The sequence below is a fragment of the Loxodonta africana genome, chromosome X, assembly GCF_030014295.1.
Source record: "Loxodonta africana isolate mLoxAfr1 chromosome X, mLoxAfr1.hap2, whole genome shotgun sequence".
Lineage (NCBI taxonomy): Eukaryota > Metazoa > Chordata > Mammalia > Proboscidea > Elephantidae > Loxodonta > Loxodonta africana.
The window spans coordinates 177,322,285-177,346,423 of record NC_087369.1 but is presented as its reverse complement, the minus strand read 5'-3'; the positions used below and the strand labels follow the sequence as shown (position 1 = coordinate 177,346,423).

Genomic DNA, 24,139 nt, shown 5'->3' with positions numbered 1-24,139 from the left:
CAGTATTGTACTTTTCAACTACAGAATTTTCATTTGCTTCTTCTTTTTCTTATAATTTCTATCTCTTTATTGATGAATGATTGTTATACATTCTTTCCTTTAATTATTTAAACATGGCTTTCTTTAGCTCTTTGAATATATTTATGATAAAACCAAAACCAAACTTGTTGCCGTCAAGTCAATTCCAACTCATGGTGACCCACAGGACAGAGTAGAACTGCCCCATAGGGTTTCCAAGGAGCACCTGGTGAATTCAAACTGCTGACTTTTTCGTTAGCAGCCAAACTCTTAACCACTACACCACCAGAGTTCCATATTTATAATTGCTGCTTTAAAGTCTTTGTTTGCTAATTCCAATGTCTAGACATTCTCAGAGACAGTTTTTAGTTGACTGTTTTTTTTCATACTTTCTGTTTCTTTGCATACATTGTAATTTTTTTGAAAACTGGACATTTTAAATAATATATTTTAGCAGCTCTGGATTCTGATCCCCTCTTGGTGGTGTGATTCTTGCTATTTGTTTGACCAGTGACTTGCCTGGACTAATTCTGAAGATTCTATCTCTACGTACAGTATGTGGCTGCCAAAGACTATGCTCAGTTCTTATATTTTATAATCTTTGTTTTTATTTTTATGGCTGGCTTCCTGGGGATCACCTCTGGGTCAGCATATCTTAGTACTCAGCCATTTGTTGGTCAGAGGTTGTGCCAAAACTTTTGAGCCAGTAAGACTTCTGCCTTTTGCCAGTAGATCTGTGTTTGGGTTGGGAAACACATCCAAAGTTCAGACTGTTTACAAGTCTGTCCCAGCTCTTACTTTCCATGTGGCAAGGTCTCATATTCTTCCAGGGACAAGTAGATAGATTGGATTCTCTTTGACCTCTCCTGATTGGACATGGATTGCACATGAACCCAGTCTTCTAGACCCCTAGGGATGGATGAGAACTTATCAAGGCACACTTTAGCAATATCACTCTTTACATTTCTGGCTAGATTTCTGTCTGTTCTGCTGTTCTGCTGCAGGCTACAACCAGTATCAAGACCTTGCACTATCTATAGTGTTGGCCTTCCCTAATTTTTTGCCACCAAGATTGTTATTGTTTTCAACAATGCTCAGGGGCCTGGGGCTTTATGTTCTCTATTTGAAATTACCGCTACATGCCTGTCAGTTTGTTGTACTGTGATGGCTTGTTTGTTGCTGTGATATTGGAAGCTATGCCACAAATATTTCACATACCAGCAGGGTCACCCTTGGTGGACAGGTTTCAGCTGAGCTTCCAGTCTAAGAAAGACTAGGAAGAAGAACCCGGCAGTCTACTTCTGAAAAAACTGGCCAGTGAAAACCTTCTGAATAGCAGTGGAACATTGTCTGATATAGGGCTAGAAGATGAGCCCCCACAGGTTGGAAGGCACTCAAAATACAACTGGAGAGAAGCTGCCTCCTCAAAGTAGAGCCGACCTTAATGATGTGGATGGAGTCAAGGTTTTGGGTCCTTCATCTGCTGATGTGGCATGACTCAGAATGAGAAGAAACAGCTGCAAGCATCCATTAATAATTGGAACATGGAATGTACAAAGTATGACCGAGGAGAATTGAAAGTTGTCAAAAATGAAATGGAACACATAAACATCGACATCCTGGGCATTAGAGAGCTGAAAAGAACTAGTATTGGTTATTTTGAATCAGATAATCATGTAGTCTACAATGCCAGGAATGGCAAATTGAAGAGTAATGGAATCACATTCATTGTCAAAAAGAAAATTTCAATATCCTGAAGTGCAATACTGTCAGTGATAGAATGATATCCATACACCTACAAAAAGACCAGTTAATATGACTATTATTCAAATTTACACACCAACCACTAAGGCCAAAGAGGAAGAAATTGAAGATTTTAACCAACTTCTTCAGTCTGAAATTGATCAAACATGCAGTAAGGATGCATTGATAATTACTGTCGATTGCAGTGCAAAAGTTGGAAATGAAGAAGGGTTGGTAGTTGAAAAATACGGCCTTAGTGATAGAAACGACGCTGGAGATCACATGATAGAATTTTGCAAGACCAACAACTTCTTCATCGCAAATACCTTTTTTCAACAACATAAGCAGTGACTATACACAAAAAAAAAAAAAAAATTTTTTTTTATACACATGGACCAAGCCAAATGGAATACACAGGAACCAAATGGACTACATCTGTAGAAAGAGATGATAGAAAAGCTCAATATCATCAGTCAGAACAAGGCCAGGGGCCGACTGTGGAGCAGACCATGCATTGCTCATATGCAGGTTCAACTTGAAGCTGAAGAAAATTAGAACAAGTCCACGAGAGCCAAAGTATGACTTTGAGTATATACCAACTGAATTTAGAGACCACCTCAAGAATAGATTTGATACATTAAACACTAATGACCGAAGATCAGATGGGTTGTGGAATGATGTCAGGGACATCAACCGTGAAGAAAAAAGAGGTCACTTAAAAGACAAGAAAGAAAAGACCAAAATGGATGTCAGAAGAGACTGTGAAACTTGCTCTTGAACATAGAGTAGCTGAAGTGAAAGGAAGAAACAATGAAGTAAAAGGGCTGAACAGAAGATTTCAAAGGGCAGCTCAAGAAGACAAAGGAAAGTATTATAATGAAATATGCAAAGACCTGGAGATAGGAAGCCAAAAAGGAAGAACATGCTCAGCATTTCTCAAGCTGAAAGAAGTGAAGAAAAATTTCAAGCCTCGAGTTGCAATATTGAAGGATTCTACGGGGAAATTATGAAACGACGCAGGAAGCATCAAAAGAAAATGGGAGGAATACACAGAGGCACTGTACCACAAAAAATTGGTTGACATTCAACCATTTCAGGAGGTAGAATATGATCAAGAACCAATGGTACTGAAGGAAGAAGTTCAAGCTGCACTTAAGGGAATGGCAAAAAACAGGGCTTCAGGGATTGACAGAATACCACTTGAGATGTTTCAACAAACAAATGCAGCACTGGAGGTGCTCACTCGTCTATGCCAAGAAATTTGAAAGTCAGCTACCTGGCCAGCCAACTGGAAGAGATCCATATTTGTGCCCATTTCAAAGAAAGGTTGATCCAACAGAATGTGGAAATTATTGAACAATTTCATTAATATCACACCCAAGTAAAATTTTGCTGAAAATCCGAACAGATATATGCATCACCCATGTTCATTGCAGCACTGTTTACAATAGCAAAAGGATGGAAGCAACCAAGATGCCCATCAACGGATGAATGGATAAATAAATTATGGTATATTCACACAGTGGAATATTACGCATCAATAAAGAACAATGATGAATCTATGAAACATTTCATAACATGGAGGAATCTGGAAGGCATTATGCTGAGTGAAATTAGTCAGTTGCAAAAGGACAAATATTGTATAAGACCACTATTATAAGAACTGGGGAAATAGTTTAAACTGAGAAGAAAACATTCTTTTGTGGTTACGCGAGGGGGGAGGGTGGGAGGGAGGCAGAGGGGTATTCACTATTTAGATAGTAGATAAGAACTACTTTAGGTGATGGGAAAGATAACACGCAATATAGGGGAGGTCAGCACAACTGGACTAAACCAAAAGCAAGGAAGTTTCCTGACTAAACTGAATGCTTTGAAGGCCAGCGTAGCAGGGGCGGGGGCTTGGGGACCATGGTTTCAGGGGACATCTAAGTCAATTGGCATAGTAAAATCTATTAAGAAAACATTCTGCATCCCACTTTGAAGAGTGGCATCTGGGGTCTTAAACGCTAGCAAGCAGCCATCTAAGATGCATCAATTGGTCTCAACCCACCTGGATCAAAGGAGAATGAAGAACACCAAGGACACAAGGCGATTACGATCCCAAGAGACAGAAAGGGCCACACGAACCAGCGACTACATCATCCTGAGACCAGAAGAACTAGATGGTGCCCGGCTACAACCGATGACTGCCCTGACAGGAAACACAACAGAGAACCCCTGAGGGAGCAGGAGAGCAGTGGGATGCAGACCCCAAATTCTCATAAAAAGACCAGACTTAATGGTCTGACTGAGACTAGAAGGACCCCAGGGGTCATGGTCTCCAGACCTTCTGTTAGCCTGAGACAGAAACCATTCCCAAAGCCAATTCTTCGGACATGGATTGGACTGGACAATGGGTTGGAGAGGGATGCTGGTGAGGAGTGAGCTTCTTGGATCAGGTAGACAATTGAGACGATGTTGGTATCTCCTGTCTGGAGGGGAGATGAGAAGGTAGAGTGGGTTAGAAGCTGGCGGAATGGGCATGAAAAGAGAAAGTGGAGGAGGGGAGTGGGCTGTCTCATTAGGGGGAGAGCAATTGGGAGTATGTAGCATGGTGTGTATAAGTTTTTGTGTGAGAGACTGACTTGATTTGTAAACTTTCACTTAAAGCACAACAAAAATTAAAAAAAGGTTTTTTTTTTTTTTTTTTTTGCTGAAAATCATTCCAAAGTGGTTGCAGCAGTACATTGACAGGGAACTGCCAGAAATTCAAGCCGGATTCAGAAGAGGTTGTGGAACAAGGGATATCATTGCTGATGTCAGATGGATCCTGGCTAAAAGTAGAGAATACCAGAAAGATGTTTTGTTGTTGTTATTAAGTGCCAAAGAGTCAGCTCTGACTCATTGGGACCCTATGTACAACAGAATGAAACACTGCCCAGTTCTGCACCATCCTCACAATCATTGTTATGCTTGATCCCATTGTTGCAGTTACTGCATCAATCCATCTCATTGAGAGTCTTACTCCTTTTCACTGACCCTCTACTTTACTGTGCATGATGTCCTTCTCCAGGGACTGGTCCCTCCTGATAATGTGTCCAAAAGAAAGATAGATGTTGTTTACCTGTGTTTTATTGACTATGCAAAGGCTTTGGACTGTGTGGATCATAACAAATTATTAATAATATTGCAAAGAATGGGAATTCCAGAGCACTTAATTGTTCTCATGAGGAACCTGTACTTAGACCAAGAAGCAGCCATTCAAACAGAGCAAGGGGATACTGCATGGTTTAAAGTTAAGAACAGTGTCTGTCAGGGTTGTATCCTTTCACCATACTTATTCAATCTGTATGCTGAGCGAATAGTCCGAGAAGCTGGATTATAGGAAGAAGATCACGGCATAAGCATTGGAGGAAGACGCATTAATAACCTGTGATATGCAGATGACACAACCTTGCTTGCTGGAAGTGAAGAGGACTCAAAGCACTTACTGGTGAAGATCAAAGACTACAGCCTTCAGTATGGATTGTTTACTCCTCAACATAAAGAAAACAAAAATACTCATAACTAGACCAATAAGCAACATCGTGGTAAATGGAGAAAATATTGAAGTTGTCATGGATTTCATTTTACTTGGATCCACAATCAACACCCATGGAAGCTTCACTCAGGAAATCAAAAGACACACTGCATTGGGCATATCTGCTGCGAAAGACTTCTTTAGTGTTCAAAAGCAAAGATGTCACTTTAAGGACTAAGGTGCGCCTGACCCAAGCCATGGTGTTTTCAGTTGTTTGCTGTGCATGGACAGTGAGTAAGGAAGACTGAAGAAGAATTGATGCCTTTGAATTATGGTGTTGGCGGACAATACTGAATATACCAGGAACTACCAGAAGAACAAACAAATGTGTCTTGGAGGAAGTACAGCCAGAATGTTCCTTAGAACCAAGGATGGCAAGACTTCATCTCACATACTTTGGACATGTTGTCAGGAGGGATCAGTCCTTGGAGAACGACATCATGCTTGGTAAAATAGAGGGTCAGCAAAAAGGAGGAAGGCCCTCAATGAGATGGATTGACACAGTGGCTGCAACTGTGGGCTCAAGCATAGCAATGACTGTGAGGATGCTGCAGGACCTGGTAGTGTTTCATTCTGTTGTCCATAGGGTTGCTGTGAGTCACAACAGACTGCACCGCATCTAAGAACAACGTTTGAAATCAGTTTAGTCCCTTTAGCAGCAAAGCTGCTGGTCTTAATGGCTTGCACTACCCTGTTTGCTAATATTTTATTCAGGATTTTTGCATTGATAATCATCAGTGACACTGGCCTGTAATTTTCTTATTTATTTTTATCTCTATCATTTTTTCAGGTTCAGTTATCAATGCTACACTTGCTTCATAAAAAGAATTACAAGTGTTCCTTGATTTTCTATGCTGTGGAACAATTTATGTAACATCAGAACTGTCTGGTCTTTGAAAGTTTGGTAGAATTCCACATTGAGGTCACCAGGTCTGGTGTTTTTGAAGAGTAGCTCCTTGGTAACTTTTTCTTTTTTGTATGGAAATTGATATGTGTAAGATTTTTATTTCTACTTGGGTCAATTTTGGTATGATGTATTTTCCTATGAAATTATCCATTTCCTCTAGGTTTTTAAATTTATTTATTTGCATAAAGGTATGCAAAATCATCTCTTTTTTATTTTTTAGTCAAATCTCTTCTTTCATGTGCATTTTGTAATTTAGGCTTCTTTTCTGAGATTTTTTTTTTTTGTCTTTTTCTTCAATTTCTTTCCTGAGTGCAATCAATCGAGTTTTATTTCATTTCTTCCTTTTTTTTTTTTAATCCACTTATGTCTTTTATTTTAATAGCAAAAGGTTGGAAATAAACTGGATACATAATATTAATGGGGTAGCCAAATAAATTATGGCACATTTGTAGAATGAAATACAATACCAGTGAATAAAAGAATGAAGAAACTTTTTATTGTGTTACTCTGGACTGATCTCCAAAATATTAAGTGAAAAAAAGCAAGTTGCAGAGCAGTGAGTATGTTACCATTTGTAGTAAAAAGGAATAGATATAAATATGTATATATATTCATAGAATTAACTTTTAAAAGATACAAAAGAAACTGGTAACATTTTTTGCCTCCAGAGATGATGAGACTGCCAAGCTATGGTAACAAGGTGGGAGGAAGACTTTTTGTTGTATAACCATTTGAGTGTATTAACCTATTTCAAATAAAGAAGTTAAAATACAGAAATCCTTCCTTCCTGAACCTTATGTTATGGGTGGGGAGGGACAGAAAATAAGCATAATAGATAGATATATGGTATGTTAGAAGATGATAGGCACTTTGGAGAAAGAAAAAGTAGAGCAGAGTGAAGGAAATAGGGGAGCCAGCAGAAGGCCAGGTTGTAATATTAAAAAGTGCAGTTAGGGCAATTTTCATTAAGAGATTTGAGGGAACATTTGAAGGACGCAAAGGACCAATCCATGCTGATATCTGGTGTAAGAGTGTTCTGGGAAGAGGATAAAACCAGAGGAAAGGCCCTTAAGTGGGAGACGCTTGGTGTGTTCAAAGAACAGCAAAGTAAGGCCGGTATTACTGGAATGGGGAGAATAAGGAGAAAAGTAGTAGGAAATGAAGTCAGAGAGGCAAGGGGGCACAGATTATACGGGTTCCTATAGAGCACTGTAAGGACTTGGACTTTGAGTGAGATGGGCCCATTGTTGGGTATCGAGCAGGGGAGAGACATGATATGACTTACATTTTAACAGGATCACTTTGACTGCTGTGTTGAGAATAGACTGAAGGAATGCAAGAGTGGAAGCAGGAAAACCAGTTAGGTAACCAATATAATAATCCAGGTAAGCTATGATGGCGGCTGAGACCAGAGTAGTAAAAACTGGTTGGATGCTTGATACATCCAGATTAAGATATGTCTTAAATATAGAACCTCACAGTTTGGACATAGAGTTTAAGAGAAAGAATGAAATAAAGGATGGCTTCATGGCTTTTGATCTGACAGACTGAGATGGGGAAAGAAACAAGTTGGAATATGTGAGGCAGTCAAGAAATTGGTTTTGGACACGTTGAGTTTGAGATGTCTGGTAAATAGTGGGAACGTCAAGTAACTTGTTAGAAATACGAGTCTGAAAGTCAGGTGAGAGGCCAAGGGTGGAGCTATGAATGTGGGAGTTATCAACACATAGATGGTAAATCCAAAGGTCTAGATGAGATCACCAATAGAGTGAATATAAAGAAGAATAAAGGACCAAGGACTGAGCCTGGAATGCTCCAACATTTAGAGATTATGGGAAAAGGAGGAACCAGCAAAAGAAACTGAAGACAAGTGACCAGTGAGATAGGAGGAAATCCAGAAGAGTGACATTCTGGCAGAGACTCATCTTCCAGATGTCTGATCCCATCTGCATGCTACCATAAATTCCATAAACGATCTGGCATGTGGATAACTAATCTATTTGGCGCAAGGTTTTCTCTATATTTATGCTCTTTGGTGATTTCAGTAGGTATCTGCTAGAGGAAAAGGTGGTTAGGGAGGGGCCTGTGGTCACATATGCAATTCCCACGTTCTTTATTAACAACATCCCTAAATAGCAGCTGAGCACTTTAACCACTGCACCACCAGGGCTCTTAATGACTGCTAGTATTTTCTGTATTCCAGGTAGTATTCTAAGTGCTTCACTTGCATTGACGCATATAACCTACTCAGCAGTCCTATGAAATAGGTTATATTATTGGTCTCATTTTACAGAGGAGGAAACTGAGGCACAGAGAGGATGAGTAATTTGTTTAATGCCACACAGCTAATAAGTGATGGAGTAGGGACTCCAGAGCAGCTTTTAACCAGCACCTGTCCTATCCACCAGGAAACCCTGGTGGCGTAGTGGCTAAGTGCTACGGCTGCTATCCAAAGGGTCAGCAGTTCGAATCCACCAGGCACTCCTTGGAAGTTCTATGGGGCAGTTCTACTCTGTCCTATAGGGTCACTATGAGTCGGAATTGACTCAATGGCACTGGGGTATCCTGCCCTTAAAATATATAAATATGTTGTGTGCCATTGAGTTGATTCCAACTCATAGCAACCCTTTAGGACAGAGTAGAACTGCCCCATAGGGTTTTCTAGGCTGTAATCTCTACTGGAGCAGTCACCAGGTTCTTCATATATATATGAAGTGGTTAAGTGCTATGGCTGCAGTTCAAATCCACCAGGTGCTCCTTGGAAATTTTATGGGGCAGTTCTACTCTGTGCTATAGGGTCGCTATGAGTCGGAATCGACTTGACGGCATTGGGTTTGGTTATATATAATAAAAAATAAATAAAAATTATTTTTTTATTATATATATAAAATCCATATTCTTATTTCCATCAGTCTCTATCACATCTTTCTGAGCTGGGACTTATTTTCACTTTAAGATGATGTTGACTCTTAAGTTTATTTCTCAGAGGCAATCTTATTTTTTACATCTCCACGTTCTTGCAGGGTGCTCTGTTCTGCCCCCCACACTCTGAGAACATTTGCTGGACTTCTCAGCAGCATTGAGCATTGTTGGCCATTCTCCCCTTCCTGAGGCTTTCACGGCACCACACGTTCCTGACTTTCTCATTACTCTTTCTCAGGATCCTTTACTAGCTCATCTTCCTGCTTTTTGAATCAGGGGATTCTCTAGGGTTTTCTACTTAAATTCTCTGAACACCCTTAACCTAGGTAATCACATCCATTTACTGTTATGGTTTTAACTGCTATCTCTAACTGCTAATTTCCAAAGTCATATCTCCTCTGAGTCCAGGCTCATATATCTTGCTGTCTTCTGGATTAAACTCAATAATTATTCTAAATTTTTACATCATTGTTAGGCTTGAGCCCATTGTTAAAGCCACTGTGTCAATCCATCTCATTGAGGGTCTTCCTCTTTTCCACCGACCCTCTACTTTACCAAGCATGATGTCCTTCTCCAGGGACTGGTTGCTCCAGTCCAAATAACATGTCACTCTATTTGTTACACCCACCTGATAAGTTTCCAGCCCTTGATTAATCCAACGGTCTCCATGCCTGTACCTGAGTAACTGCCTATTGCTGTAGAAGATCATGGTTACAGATCTCAACTAGGCTTTCCATGCTATCCTTTCTGTGCTCACCCCTTTCTCCCACTCATCACAAGGGCTATTTCAAACCTTCTTCCTTGTCTGTAGACCTTCAGCTCTGCCTCCATGATCTCTAATCTCAGAAGAATTAATGAATGCAATAAGCATTTGTTCATTACCTACTATATCTCCTCCTACTTCATAGAGAGAACCAAAGCCATCAGGTAGAAATTTCTTCAGCATCTTGTCTGATTTTCCATTTGTTGGGTAATGCATTCTGACCGCTCAGCTAGAGTCAGTAGAAAGCCTTGCATACATGTCTCTGTCTGACCAGAGCTGAGCGCAGGGGGGACTTGGACCCTAGTTTCAATTGATGTCCTACATTTCTAACCACCCCAGCTTGTTTCTTGCAGCTGATGTAGAAGGCCAATCCTTAAGACACCGAGACAAGAGGCTTAGTTTAAATTTGGTAAGTTTGGTACTCAGCTTCCTTTAAGCCTTAATTTTACCAAAATTAGCCTGACCTATACATATGCCTCTGAAGTCTTTTGAGGCTCAGCACTCAGAGTCTCTGAGGACTCTTCAATCTCCCCTTAAGATCTGAACTTATTTAAAAGATGTTTGTGAATCGCTGGCGTTCTATAAGGGCCCTGCCAGTTCAGATGGTCCAAATACTTGCCTAGCTTATGGTAGCTACTTAAAGCATTTGCATAAATTCATAACCTTCTATCTTTTGGCATCAGATCTAGGAGAGTCATTGCCTACATTCGCATATTAAGTCTAGAGGCAGAGCCTGAATTAGAAGCTTGTTTGCTTTCCCTAAGAAAGTTGACAGTTAATTCTTGAATAATTTGGAGCTGAAAGCATATGTACAGCCTCGGCTACCCACCAGTAGCAGTTTCCATACTGGTCTGTGGTTCCCAACCTGTACCTGTTCTCTTGCAGCCATGCAGGTTCTCTCCAATGAGCCCCACAGCTTCAGCCAGTGCCGAAGACAGCTATGTGCCCATGGGCCCCCATGCCACTGCCATGAGCCTTGGATCCCACAGTTGCCCTGATGACTACATCCCGATGAGCTCAGGAAGCATCTCGAGCCCACTTCCTGAGCTACCTGTAGACCTGGAGCCTCCTCCAGTGAATAGAGATCTCAAGCCTCAAAGGAAACGTAAGCCACTTGACCAGGTCTGCTTTGCAGGGAGAGGGGAGCAAGGTTCTGGCAGCTGCGTAAAAGAGGTTTCCTTCTTGACTTTCCCTGGGAAAGAAGCTCTAGAGAAGTACGTTCAGAGGACTGGAAAGTATAATGACTAGAAAAAAGTGGCTCAGGTAGAATGGGAAGGGCTGGGGAAGCTTGCTGCCCCAGACTGGGATGTCAGAAAGAGTCAGGAGGCAGGGTCCTAGGCCTTGGGGACTTACAGGCACTGTGACCCTCAAATACAGCCTACAAAGCCAGGTTCATTCCAGAGGGCTCATATTTGACTGCTTTCCCAGAAAAAGCCTAGAAATAAGGCAGCCAGGAATGGCCTTTGACACTAACTCCTAAATGTGCTGGCCTGGTCACATGCAATTTAGCATTCACTGTTCTGTGTGTGCCCACCTGCAGAGGTGTTTGGAGATGGGAGAAATATTTGGCAATGAGCAGTAGGAGTCCTGTCTTAGTCATCTAGTGCTGCTATAACAGAAATACCACAAGTGGATGGTTTTAACAAAGAGAGGTTTATTTTCACACAGTCTAGTAGGCTACAAGTCCAAATTCAGGGCGTCAGCTCCAGGGGAAGGCTTTCTCTCTCTGTCGGCTCTGGAGGAAGGACCTTGTCATCAGTCTTCCCTTGGTCTGGGAGCATCTCAGTACAGGAACCCCAGGTCCAAAGGATGCGCTCTGCTCCTGGCACTGCTTTCTTGGTGGTATGAGGTCCCCCTGTCTCTCTGCTTGCTTCTCTCTTTTATCTCTCAAGAGATTGCCTCAAGACATAATCCATTCTTGTAGGCTGAGTCCTGCCTCACTAACACAACTGCCGCCCATCCTCCCTTATTAATATCATAGAAGCAGGATTTACCATATATAGGAAAATCACACAATACTGGGAATCATGGCCCAGCCCAACTGATACACACATTTTTGGGGGGACATAATTCAATTTATGACTAGTCCTATGTGCACAAAGCTCCTCATAGCTTCTGCATTGCTCCGAGTCAGCTTTTTTGGTCTGCTAAACAACATGGACAGAGAGAGAGATAAGAAGAGGGAAAGATGAAAAGCAGGTCAGCAACTTGCTGACTCCATTCTTGCCCACCTGCACCTGCCTAGTCAGGGTATGTGATTACAAGGAAACATTTCGTGCAATGACTATAATCTCTAGCACTCCCTCTGGTTTGTTCCCACCTCCCCATCCCTTCTCTTTGGAAATACCACCATTTAGATGGCTGTGCCCAAAGCTGGTAACTAAGCCTCCTTTACTCATGCCTGGTCTGTTCCAGTCATACTCTCTTCAACTCAAGTCAAACCACACTTAAAGCACATTTGCTCTCTGTGTAGAACTGTGCTAGGCACTGGGTGGGATGCAAAAATGTGAACACAGGAGGGTTTTTCAGTCTGAGAAGGAGGAAGATATGTCAAAACCACCTGGAAGAAGAAGCGCTATGAAGTCAGCACTAAATAGGAGAACAGACCCCATTTCATGAAGTTCAGAGGAAATAACCATTCATTCTGGTCAGAAACAATTTTACAGGAGATCATAACTGTGAGGTGGGTTTTATTGTTTGGATCAATTAATTTTTTTATAGCAAAACCGTCCAAGAGAACTTTTCTTTGGACAGATTTTGATGGAAATGTAGTCGCTGAACACTTGAAATGTGGGTAGTGCAACTGAAAACCTAAATTTTTAATTTTATTCAATTTTAAATAATTTGCGCATGTTCCTGTTGTTGTTGTTAGGTGCCATTGGGTCGGTTCTGACTCATAGCAACTGTCTTAGTCATCTAGTTCTGCTACACCAGAAATACCACAAGCGGATGGCTTTAACAAAGAGAAATTTATCTTCTCACAGCCTAGTAGGCTAGAAGTCCAAATTCAGGGCATCAGCTCCAGGGGAGGGCTTTCTCTCTCTGTTGGCTCTGGAGGAAGGTCCTTGTCATCAATCTTCCCCGGCCTAGGAGCTTCTCCTAACAGGAACCCCAGGTCCAAAGGACGCACTCTGCTCCCAGCACTGCTTTCTTGGTGATATGAGCTCCGTCCTCTCTGCTTGCTTCTCCTTTTATCTCTTGTAAGATAAAAGGTTATGCAGGCCACACCCCAGGAAAACCCCCCTTACATTGCATCAGGGATGTGACCTGAGTAAGAGTGTTGCATTCCACTCTAATCTTCTTTAACATAGCTTAATCTTGTCTCATTAACCATAGGCAGAGAGTAGGATTTACAACACGTAGGAAAATTACATCACATCACAAAAAGCACAGCCACACAATACTGGGAATCATGGCCTGGCCAAGTGGACACATATTTTGGGGAGACAAATTCAATCCATGACAGAGACCCTATATGTATAACAACAGAATGAAACACTGCCCATTGTTGCAGCCACTGTGTCAATCCATCTCATAGAAGGTGTTCCTCTTTTTTTCTGATCTTCTACTTTACCAAACACGATGTCTTTCTCCAGGGACTGGTCCCTAATGATAGTATGTCCAAATTATGTGAGACACAGTCTCGCCATCCTCACTTCCAAGGAGCACCCTGGCTGTGTTTCTTCCAAGACAGATTTGTTTGCTCTTCTGGCAGTCCACGGTATATTCAGTACTCTTCCACAGCACCACAATTCAAAGTCGTCAATTCTTCTTCAGTCTTCCTTATTCATTGTCCAGCTTTCACATGCATATGATGCGATTGAAAATACCATGGCTTGGGTCAGGCGCACCTTAGTCTTCAAGGTCACATCTTTGCTCTTCAACTCTTTAAAGAGGTCCTTTGCAGCATATTACCCAATGCAATGCATCTTTTGATTTCTTGACTGCTGCTTCCATGGCTGTTGATTGTGGATCCAAGTAAAAGGAAATCCTTGACAACTTCAGTCTTTTCTCCATTTATCATGATGTTGCTCATTGGTCCAGTTGTGAGGATTTTTGTTTTCTTTATGTTGAGGTGTAATCCATACTGAAGGCTGTGGTCTTTGATCTTCATCAGTAAGTGCTTCAAGTCCTCTTCACTTTCAGCAAGCAAGGTTGTGTCATCTGCATAATGCAGGTTGTTAATGAGTCTTCTTCCATCCTGGTGGGAGTGAAATAGTATCTCATTGTGGTTTTGATTTGCATCTCTCTGATGACTAATGATGCTGAACATCTTTTCATGTGATTGGTGGCCATTTGAATGTTCTCTTTGGTGAAATATCTATTCAAGCCCTTTGTCCATTTTATGACTGGGCTATTTGTCTTTTTGTTGTTAAGTTGTCAAAGTTTTATATATATTTTGGTTATTAGACTCTTATCAGATATATGGTTTCTGAAGATATTCTCTCAGTAATAACTTGTCTTTTCACTTTTTTTGTAAAATCTTTTGGTGAACAAAAGTTTTTAATTTTTATGAGATCTCCTTTATTTTGTGTTTTGCTGTTTGTGCTTTTGTTATTATATTACACAATCCATTGATGAAAGGTAGGCCTGACAGCATTGCCCCGGCTTGTTCTTCTAAGAATTTTATGGTTTTAGTTTTCACATTTAGGTCCTTGAGCCATTTTGAATTGGGTCTTGTGTATGGTGTGAGGCTTGGATCCCGATTCATTCTTCTGCATGTGGAAATCCACTTTTCCCAGCACCATTTATTGAAGAGACTCTTCTTTTCCCATCAAATGAACTTAGCACCCTTTTCGAAAATCAGTTGGCTATTGATGTGTGGGTTTATTTCTGAACTGTCAGTTCTATTCTGTTGGTTTATTTGTCACAGTACCAGGCTGTTTGGATTACTGTAGCTGTATAATATGTTTTAAAGTCAGAGAGTGCGAGCCCTCCTACTTTGTTCTTTTTCAACATTGTTTGAACTATTCGGGGCCTCTTGCTATTCCATATAAAGTTGAGGATTAGTTTTTCTATTTCTGTAAAGAAGGCTGTTGGAATTTTGATTGGCATTACGTTGAATCCAAAAATCACTTTGGGTAGTATTGACATCTTAACAATATTAAGTCTTCCAATCCATGAGCGTGGAACATCTTTCCTTTTTTTTTGAATCTTCTTTAATCTCTTTCAGTAGTGTTTTATAGTTTTCATGTATAAGTCCTTCATGTCCCTGATTAGATTTATTCCTAGATATTTTATTCTCTTAGATGCTATTGTAAATGGAATTGTTTCACTAATTTCTCTTCCAGAATTCTAATTGCTGGTGTATAGAAACCCAGCTGATTTTTTTTTCTTGACCTCGTACCCTGCACCTTTGCTAAATTCCTCTATTTGCTCTAGAAGTTTCTTGTGGACTCTTTGGGATTTTCTATATATAGGATTATATCATCTTTGAATAGAGATAATTTTACTTCTTCTTTTCCAATCTGGATAACTTTTATTCCTTTTTCTTGTCTTATTGCTCTGTCTAGGACTTCTAATGCAATATTGAATAGAAGTGGTGAGAGCAAGCACCCTTGTCTTGTTCCCAATTCCAAGGGGAAAGCTCTCAGTCTTTCTCAGTTAAGTATAATGTTGGCTGTTTACTTTTCATATATATACCCTGAATCATACTGAGGAATTTCCCTTTTAGTCCAATCTTCTTTAGGGTTCTGATCAAAAATGGGTGTTGGATTTTATCAAATGCTTTTTATGCATCCATAGAGTTGATCATGTGGTTCTCTTCCTTTGTTCTATTGATGTGGTATATTATGTTGATTGATTTTCCAACGTGGAACTATTCCATTTATTCCTGGAATAAATCCCACTTGGTCATGGTATATGGATCTTTTAATATGCTGTTGGATTCTGTTCACTAGCATTTTGTTGAGGATTTTTGTATCTTTATTCCTAAGAGATACTGGCCTGTAGTTTTCTTTTCTTGTGGTGTCTTTGTCTGGTTTGCATATCAGGGTTATGTTTGCTTCATGGAATGAATTAGGAAGTATTCCTTCCTCCTCTGTCTTTTTAGACAATCTCTCTTCATATAATCTAGTGGAGGAAAGAGATACAAAACAAATGATAAGACAGTGACCAAGGAATACATGCGTGACTAACACAGCAAGGTGGGCCACTGAGGTGGGATAAGGGTCAGAGCACTTACTGTGTGCCAGACACTTCACTAGATGCAAAGGCTACTGCAATGAACAAACCAGAAAAAAACCCTGTACTCATGGAATGCACAGTCTAGACCTGAATCAAATAAACACAGATGAATGTTCATCACAAACTGTGACGGATAAGTATGGGAACTCATGAGCACCTGTGATGTGGAGCCTGATCTAATCTTGAGGTCAAAGAAGGCCTCCCTAAGCAGGGGACTTTGAGCTAGGATCAGAAGATGAGCAACCAGTCAAAAAGATGGGGAAGAATGTTCTAGGCAGAAGGACCAGTAGGTAGAGGATGAATTGGAGGTGGGAAAGACTAGAACATGGGCGATCATCTCTGCCTAGGATAAGAAAAGGTAAATTTTCAGTTTTGGAACTGTTGAGTGTGAAGTAGACATTAGGATCCCAAAAGGGTGGAGACTTTGGTCTGTTGTGTTCATACTGTGCCTTCCACACATAGGACAGTACCTGACATATAGTGAATTCTCAATAAATATGTGTTGAATGGATGTATCACCTCATTGTTACCTCCAGCTGGTATTGTGTCCACTTGCTCAATAGTTGTCCTCTCTATTCCCAGGGAGGCAAGAAAGAGTAGGACAGTGAAATTCACGTTTATCATCAGTGATACTTGTTAGTAAATTTGGATTTGGTACGCTAGGAAAGTAGAATATCATAGTTTTACAGTCTTTAGATTCTGGCCTTGCATTCCTGAAAACTTACACCATACTGGATACTGTGTGTTATCTTGTAGCACGGCCACCTCCACTGGACCTGAGAAACCTCTCCACCATCCGGGAGCATGCGTCTCTAACCAGGACCCTCACTGTGCCTTGGTAAGTCTTTGATAACTCACAAGGACCTCATCAGCACAGACAGTGCCCTTTCTTCATTAGGTCTCTTTGAGTAAATGTAGTCAAAGCCCACTTGAGCTAGCTTATGCTAAAGGAGGGGCAGGATTTATTATCAAGAGCCAGAGGAAGGAATATAACTGAGTCTTCTAGGATACTGGAACCAGGAACTAGAGTGCTGCTGGGAACCTAAGGAATTCTCTCTTTACTTGCGCTCATTTTCTTTGCAGAACTGTTTTCTCTGCTCCATAATTCTCATGATCAAAGATAGCTGAACCATAGGTCCTGAGGTTATTTACATGTTACCATTCCAGAACCAAGAGAGATGTGCTCTTTTTCGGCCCCAGTTCATATTTCCTGGGAGAGAGAATTGTATTGTCCCAGCCTGAGTTCAAAGAGCTGTGTGGTTCAGGGGGTGTGGTCAGTAGTATCAACATGGCTTCCAGAAGCCCAGCCTTGTAAACAGGTAGGGGAAGGGAGTTCTTGATAAGGAAGGATGGTTCATGAGCTGGGTAGCTGGATACCCCAAAATTCTCTCATCTCACTTTTTAGAAGTTGTATTTTCAGAGTTCTAAGCCTAGCATGGGCATTTCTTGGTACTGTCTAAATGTCACTAAACACAATCACTTTCTAAATTGGAATTCTACAATGAGCTATATTTCCAGCCAAGACTTCAGAGAGCCTTAGCCTGTGCTTCTGACTCTGGAGTAGGATGGAAGTCTATTTAGAGTCTTGTCCTCATCCTATGAGAGGAACCATCACACTGGGTTTCCCTACTTTTCCTGCTTACTTTGAATGGAAACAAGAGAGGCCCAAAGGAGCATCTTTTGCTAAATGATTTGATGCCTTGGTCTGTTTCTAGAAATCTCATGAGCCATGTCAAGTGTAGGCCCTGGAGAAAAGCAGCTTTTGAGAATTAGGAGCCATTTGCCCCAGAGTGCGACAGAAGTTATTGGGTAGTCTTTGCTGCTCAGGAGTTGCCTTGGCCGGAAGGAAATTGTGTCTGGAAGGGGAGGGCTGAAGCCTCATGGGGGCCATGTAAGTTCCTGGCTGGCTTTCAGAGCAGCTGTAAGACATTGCTTTGACCTCATCTGTATTTTTGTTCTTAGCAATCGAACCAGCTTTCTCTCTTCAGAAAGAAATGGTATTAATGCTGCAAGATTTTTTGCCAATCCTATTTCCAGAGAAGAGGAAGAAACCTATATCCAAATGGTAATTCCGTATTTTGCACACTTATTCTATTTTTCATCCTAACATATACTCTTAAAAGTTTATTTTAAAGGAAGCATACCCTTAAGAAAGCCCGGTGCAGTCTTAAAACAATCACTTGATTGTAAAACCAGGTCACAAGGTTTTCTAGACTGGCAAAAAATTGATTTGAAGCTGCAATATTCAACTCCTCATGCCATTTTGAAGCTATAGTATTTCAAGAGAACCTGGGGCTAAGGCACGCGTAATGGGAAAATGGAAATGCCAGTGATTCTTTTCACTGGTGCTGTGATGCCCTGTTTGACCACAGTAGGCTGAATGTGCAGAGTCTAGGCTGTGAAAACTCACATATTGGATGCCTCCCTTCCACCAGAAACCCAAACCACCCACTGCTGTCAAGTTGATTCTGACTCATAGCGACCCTATAGGACAGAGTACAACTGCCCCATAGAGTTTCCAAGGAGCGCCTGGCAGATTTGAACAGCCGACCTCTTGGTTAACAGCTATAGCACTTAACCACTACGCCACCAGGGCTTCCCCTTCCACCAGAGCACTGCCTTACTTCCTAGTGTCCCTGACCTGACTAACTCTGAACCTTCCCAGAGGACAAATCACGGTCCTACTATGGGGGGAGGAGAAGACTGGGTGAGTGGGTGCTGGTGCAATGGGGGGACCCCCGTGCCATGGACTTTGAGTGTGAATGTGTCTTAGCCTCAGGAGACTCCTGTTATAGTGTCTTTCTGTAGACTTGAGTGGATAGAGACTTGACTTCTCTATCCTTTTGTTAACCATTTACAGTTTACAGTTCAAGAGCCCTAATATATCTCCCCTGCCCTCTGCTGTCCTTTCTATTCTCTTCATCATGGATTCTATCGAGACCAGGGGTTTTGAGGAGGAAGAGGGCTTTTAGCACCTCTGGCAATTATCAGGCACTTTAATTCTGTAGGGTTGCTATGAGTCGGAATTGACTCAACAGCAATGGGTTTGGTTTTTATGGTTAGTTAGAATTGCCCATTCTGCAGTTTAGAAATGTAGGGAACTCTAAAGAGAGCTTCCATTTGAACTGTGAAATTTTGAAAAGAAATCTTAGAAGGACAGAGTACAAGGCACTGAGAAGATCATTTTCCCGTCTTCTACATGCAGATAGGAGGCAATTGAAAATATCAAAATGGCAATTCCTCTTGAAGCAATAAGAAAACGCTTCTTTTCCTGTTTATTTCCTAAAAATTGTGTTGTAAGTGCACTTAACCATATGCAGATGGGAAATGACTCATATACAAATCTGCTGTGGTCTTCCCAATGTTTCTCACATTTAGTAATAGCCCTTGGGAAACTTCTAGAAGAAAGCACTCATAAAGGATGCTGAACAGCTGTACTCTGTCTCCAGAGAACAGAAAAGGGAAGTAAACCTAAAACTTTATGGAAGCAAATGCAGAGTCATCCAGATCCCAACAGTTCATTTCTGATCTTTGAGGTTGTGAGAAAGGCCAGTGTTTCATTAACAGCATGGTTAAGGATTGATTCCTTGTCTGAGTTTATATTCATTGGCCAATAACTGTCTCTGTGCATTACTAGGCAAGACGACAGAGTAGATTAAGAGCCCAGAATACTGACCACTTGTCTGTCAGTTTGTATTGTGGTGGCTTGCTAGTTGCTGTGATGTTGGAAGCTATGTCACCAATATTCAAATACCAGTAGGGTCACTCATGGTGGACAGGTTTCAGTGGAGCTTCCAGACTAAGACAGATTAGGAAGAATGACCTGGAGATCTATTTCTAAAAAAATTGGCCAGTGAAAACCTTATGAATAGTAGCAGAACCTTGTCTGATATAGTGCCAGAAAATGAGACCTTCATGTTGGTAAGGGATTCAAAATATCAGTGGAGAAGAGCTGCCTCCTCAAAGTAGAGTTGACCTTAATGAGGTGGATGGAGTCAAGCTTTCCGGACCTTCATTTGCTGATGTGGCACGACTCAAAATGATAAGAAACAACTACAAACATCCATTAATAATTGGAACCTGGAATGTACGAAGTATGAATCTAGGAAAATTGGAAATCATCAAAAATGAAATGGAATGCATAAACATTGATATCCTAGGCATTAGTGAGCTGAAATGTACTGGAACTGGCCATTTTGAATCGGACAATCATATAGTCTACTATGCTGGGAATGACAACTCAGAGAGGAATGGTGTTGCATTCATCATCAAAAAGGACGTTTCAAGATCTATCCTGAAGTACAGCACTGTCAGTGATAGGATAATATCCATACACCTACAAGGAAACCAGTTAATACGACTATTATTCAAATTTACGCACCAACCACTAGGGTCAAACATGAAGAAACTGAAGATTTTTATCAGCTGCTGCAGTCTGAAATTGATCGAACATGCAATCAAGATACATTGATAATTACTGGTGATTGGAATGCGAACGTTGGAAACAAAGAAGAAGGATCAGTAGTTGGAAAATATGGCCCTGGTGATAGAAACAATGCCGGAGATCAAATGATAGAATTTTGCAAGACCAACGACTTCTTCGTTGCAAATACCTTCTTTCACCAACATAAACGGCGACTATATACATGGACCTTGCCAGGTGGAACACACAGAAATCAAATTGACTACATCTGTGGAAAGAGACAATGGAAAAGCTCAATATCATCAGTCAGAACAAGGCCAGGGGTTGACTGTGGAACAGACCATCAATTGCTCATATGCAAGTTCAAGCTGAAACTGAAGAAAATCAGAGCAAGTCCATGAGAGCCAAAATATGACCTTGAGTATATCCCACCTGAATTTAGAGACCACCTCAAGAATAGATTTGACACATTGAACACTAGTGACTGAAGACCAGATGAGTTGTGGAATGACATCAAGGACATCATACGTGAAGAAAGCAAGAGGTCACTGAAAAGACAGGAAAGAAAGAAAAGACCAAGATGGGTGTCAGAGGAGGCTCTGAAACTTGCTCTTGAGCGTCAAGCAGCTAAAGCAAAAGTAAGAATTGATGAAGTAAAAGAACCGAACAGAAGATTTCAAAGGGCCTTTCAAGAACACAAAGTAAAGTATTATAATGACATGTGCAAAGAGCTGGAGATGGAAAACCAAAAGGGAAGAACACACTCGGCATTTCTCAAGCTGAAAGAACTAAAGAAAAAATTCAAGCCTCGAGTTGCAATAGTGAAGGATTCCATGGGGAAAATATTAAACGACATAGGAAGCATCAAAAGAAGATGGAAAGAATACACAGAGTCATTATAACAAAAAGAATTAGTTGATATTCAACCATTTCAAGAAGTGGCATATGATCAGGAACCGATGGTACTGAAGGAAGAAGTCCAAGCTGCTATGAAGGCATTGGCGAAAGACAAGTCTCCAGGAATTGATGGAATATCAACTGAGATGTTTCAACAAACATATGCAACGCTGGAGGTGCTCACTCGTCTATGCCAAGAAATATGGAAGACAGCTTCCTGGCCAACTGACTGGAAGACATCCATATTTATGCCTATTCCCAAGAAAGGTGATCCAACCGAATGTGGAAATTATAGAACAATATCATTAATATCACATGCAAGCAAAATTTTGCTGAAGATCATTCAAAAACGGCTGCAGCAGTATATCGACAGGGGACTGCCAGAAATTCAGGCTGGTTTCAGAAGAGGACGTCAAGCGGGGATATCATTGCTGATGTCAGATGGCTCCTGGCTGAAAGCAGAGAATACCAGAAGGATGTTTACCTGTGTTTTATTGACTATGCAAAGGCATTCAACTGTGTGGATCATAACAAACTATGGATAACACTGCGATGAATGGGAATTCCAGAACACTGCATTCTGCTCATGAGGAACCTTTACATAGATCAAGAGGCAGTTGTTGGGACAGAACAAGGGGATACTGATTGGTTTAAAGTCAGCAAAGGTGTGAATCAGGGTTGTATTCTTTCACCATACCTATTTAATCTGTATGCTGAGCAGATAATATGAGAAGCTGGACTGTATGAAGAAGAACAGGGCATCAGGATTAGAGGAAGACTCATTAACAACCTGTGTTATGCAGATGACACAACCTTGCTTGCTGAAAGTGAAGAGGACTTGAAGCATTTACTAATGAAAATCAAAGACCACAGCCTTCAGTGTGGATTGCAGCTCAACATAAAACAAAAATGCTCACAACTGGACCAATGAGCAACATCATGATAAATGGAGAAAAGATTGAAGTTGTCAAGGATTTCATTTTACTTGGATCCACCATCAACAGCCATGGAAGCAGCAGTCAAGAAATCAAAAGATGTATTGCACTGGGTAAATCTGCTGCAAAGGACCTCTTCAAAGTGTTGAAGAGCAAAGATGTCACCTGAAGACTAAGGTGCACCTGACCCAAGCCATGGTATTTTCAACCGGATCATATGCATGTGAAAGCTGGACAATGAATAAGGAAGACCGAAGAAGAGTTGACGCCTTTGAATTGTGGTGTTGGCGAAGAATATTGAATATACCATGGACTGCCAAAAGAACAAATCTGTCTTGGAAGAAGTACAACCCGAATGCTCCTTAGAAGCAAGGACGGCGAGACTGTGTCTTACATACTTTGGCTGTGTTGTCAGGAGGGATCAGTCCCTGGAGAAGGACATCATGCTTGGCAGAGTACAGGGTCAGTGGAAAAGAGGAAGACCCTCAACAAGGTGGACTGACACAGTGGCTGCAACAATGAGCTCAAGCATAACAACGATTGTAAGGATGGCACAGGACCAGGCAGTGTATCATTCTGTTGTGCATAGGGTTGCTATGAGTCGGAACTGACTCAATGGCACCTAACAACACAACAACACAATCAGTGGTTTATTTTGTTTTATTGCTGAGTAGCATTCAAGTGTATGGATATGCCACAGTTTTTTTATCCACTCACCCACCGAAGGACTATTTCAAATTTTTGTCAGTTCTGAATAGACCTGTTATAAACATTCTTTTAAGGATTTTTCATGGACAGAAGTTTTCATTTATCCAGGGCAATGGTTCTCAGCCAGGGGTGATTTTGCATCCCCTCCCCCCAAAGGATATCTAGAGATATTTTTTGTTGCCATGACCTGAGGCACGGGGGTGGTGCTCCTGGCATCTGGTGAATAGAGGCCAGGGATGCTGTTAAACATCCTACAATGCACAGGACAGCCCCTCCCAGCCCAACAAATGTCAATAGTGCTGCTGTTGAGAAACCCTGCTCTAGGGTAAATACCCAGTAGTGGGATTGCTGGGTCATTTGGTAACTTTGTTTAATTTTATAAGAAACTGCCAAACCATTTTCTATAGCAGGTGTATCCTTTTGCATTCCCACCAGTAATTCATGAGATTTCCAATTGCTCCACACCCTAATCAGCATACTTGGTATTGTCAAATTGTTTTTTTTTTTAATGTAGACATTCTAATGGATGTGTAGTGGTGTATCATTGTGGTTTTAATTTGTATTTCCGTGATAGTAAATGATATTGGATATATTCTCAAGTGTTTACTATGCCACCCATATATCCCCTTTGGTGGAGTATATATCTGTTCAAGCCTTTTGCCCAATTTTTAATCGGGTTGTTTTCTTATTTTTGCGTTTTGAGAGTTTTTTTTTAATATATATTCTGCACACAAGTCCTTTGGTGGATATGTGATTCTCAGAAACTTTCTCTGATTCTGTAGTATGTGTCTTTTGCAGAGCAAATATTTTTAATTTTGATGAAATCCAATTTGTTGATTTTTTTTAATGTACTGTCATCATGTCTAAGAATTCTTTGCCTAACCCCAGGTCATGAGGATTTTCTCGTATGCATTCTTCTAAAATTATTATGGTTTTAAGCTTCATATTTAGGTCTGTGATCCATTTTGAGTTAATTTTTGTTTAAGATGTGTAGTCCGCCAAAAATCCAAACCAATTCCGTTGCCATTGAGTAGATTCTGCATCATGGCAGTCCCATGAGTTACAGAATAGAGCTGCC

The 24,139-nt window shown here is 40.9% G+C and overlaps 1 protein-coding gene across 5 annotated transcripts in view; it reads left to right on the top strand.

The window, feature by feature from the left end:
• Positions 1-24,139, top strand: part of GAB3 (GRB2 associated binding protein 3) — a 118,744-nt gene that overhangs the window by 78,504 nt on the left and 16,101 nt on the right. For all 5 annotated transcript variants that reach the window (XM_064277818.1, XM_003421752.4, XM_023540745.2 and 2 more), the window contains 4 exons: positions 10,266-10,321; positions 10,798-11,017; positions 16,855-16,936; positions 18,061-18,163. In XM_064277818.1, the coding sequence (XP_064133888.1) occupies positions 10,266-10,321; positions 10,798-11,017; positions 16,855-16,936; positions 18,061-18,163 (461 nt within the window). The remainder of the gene's footprint in view (positions 1-10,265; positions 10,322-10,797; positions 11,018-16,854; positions 16,937-18,060; positions 18,164-24,139) is intronic.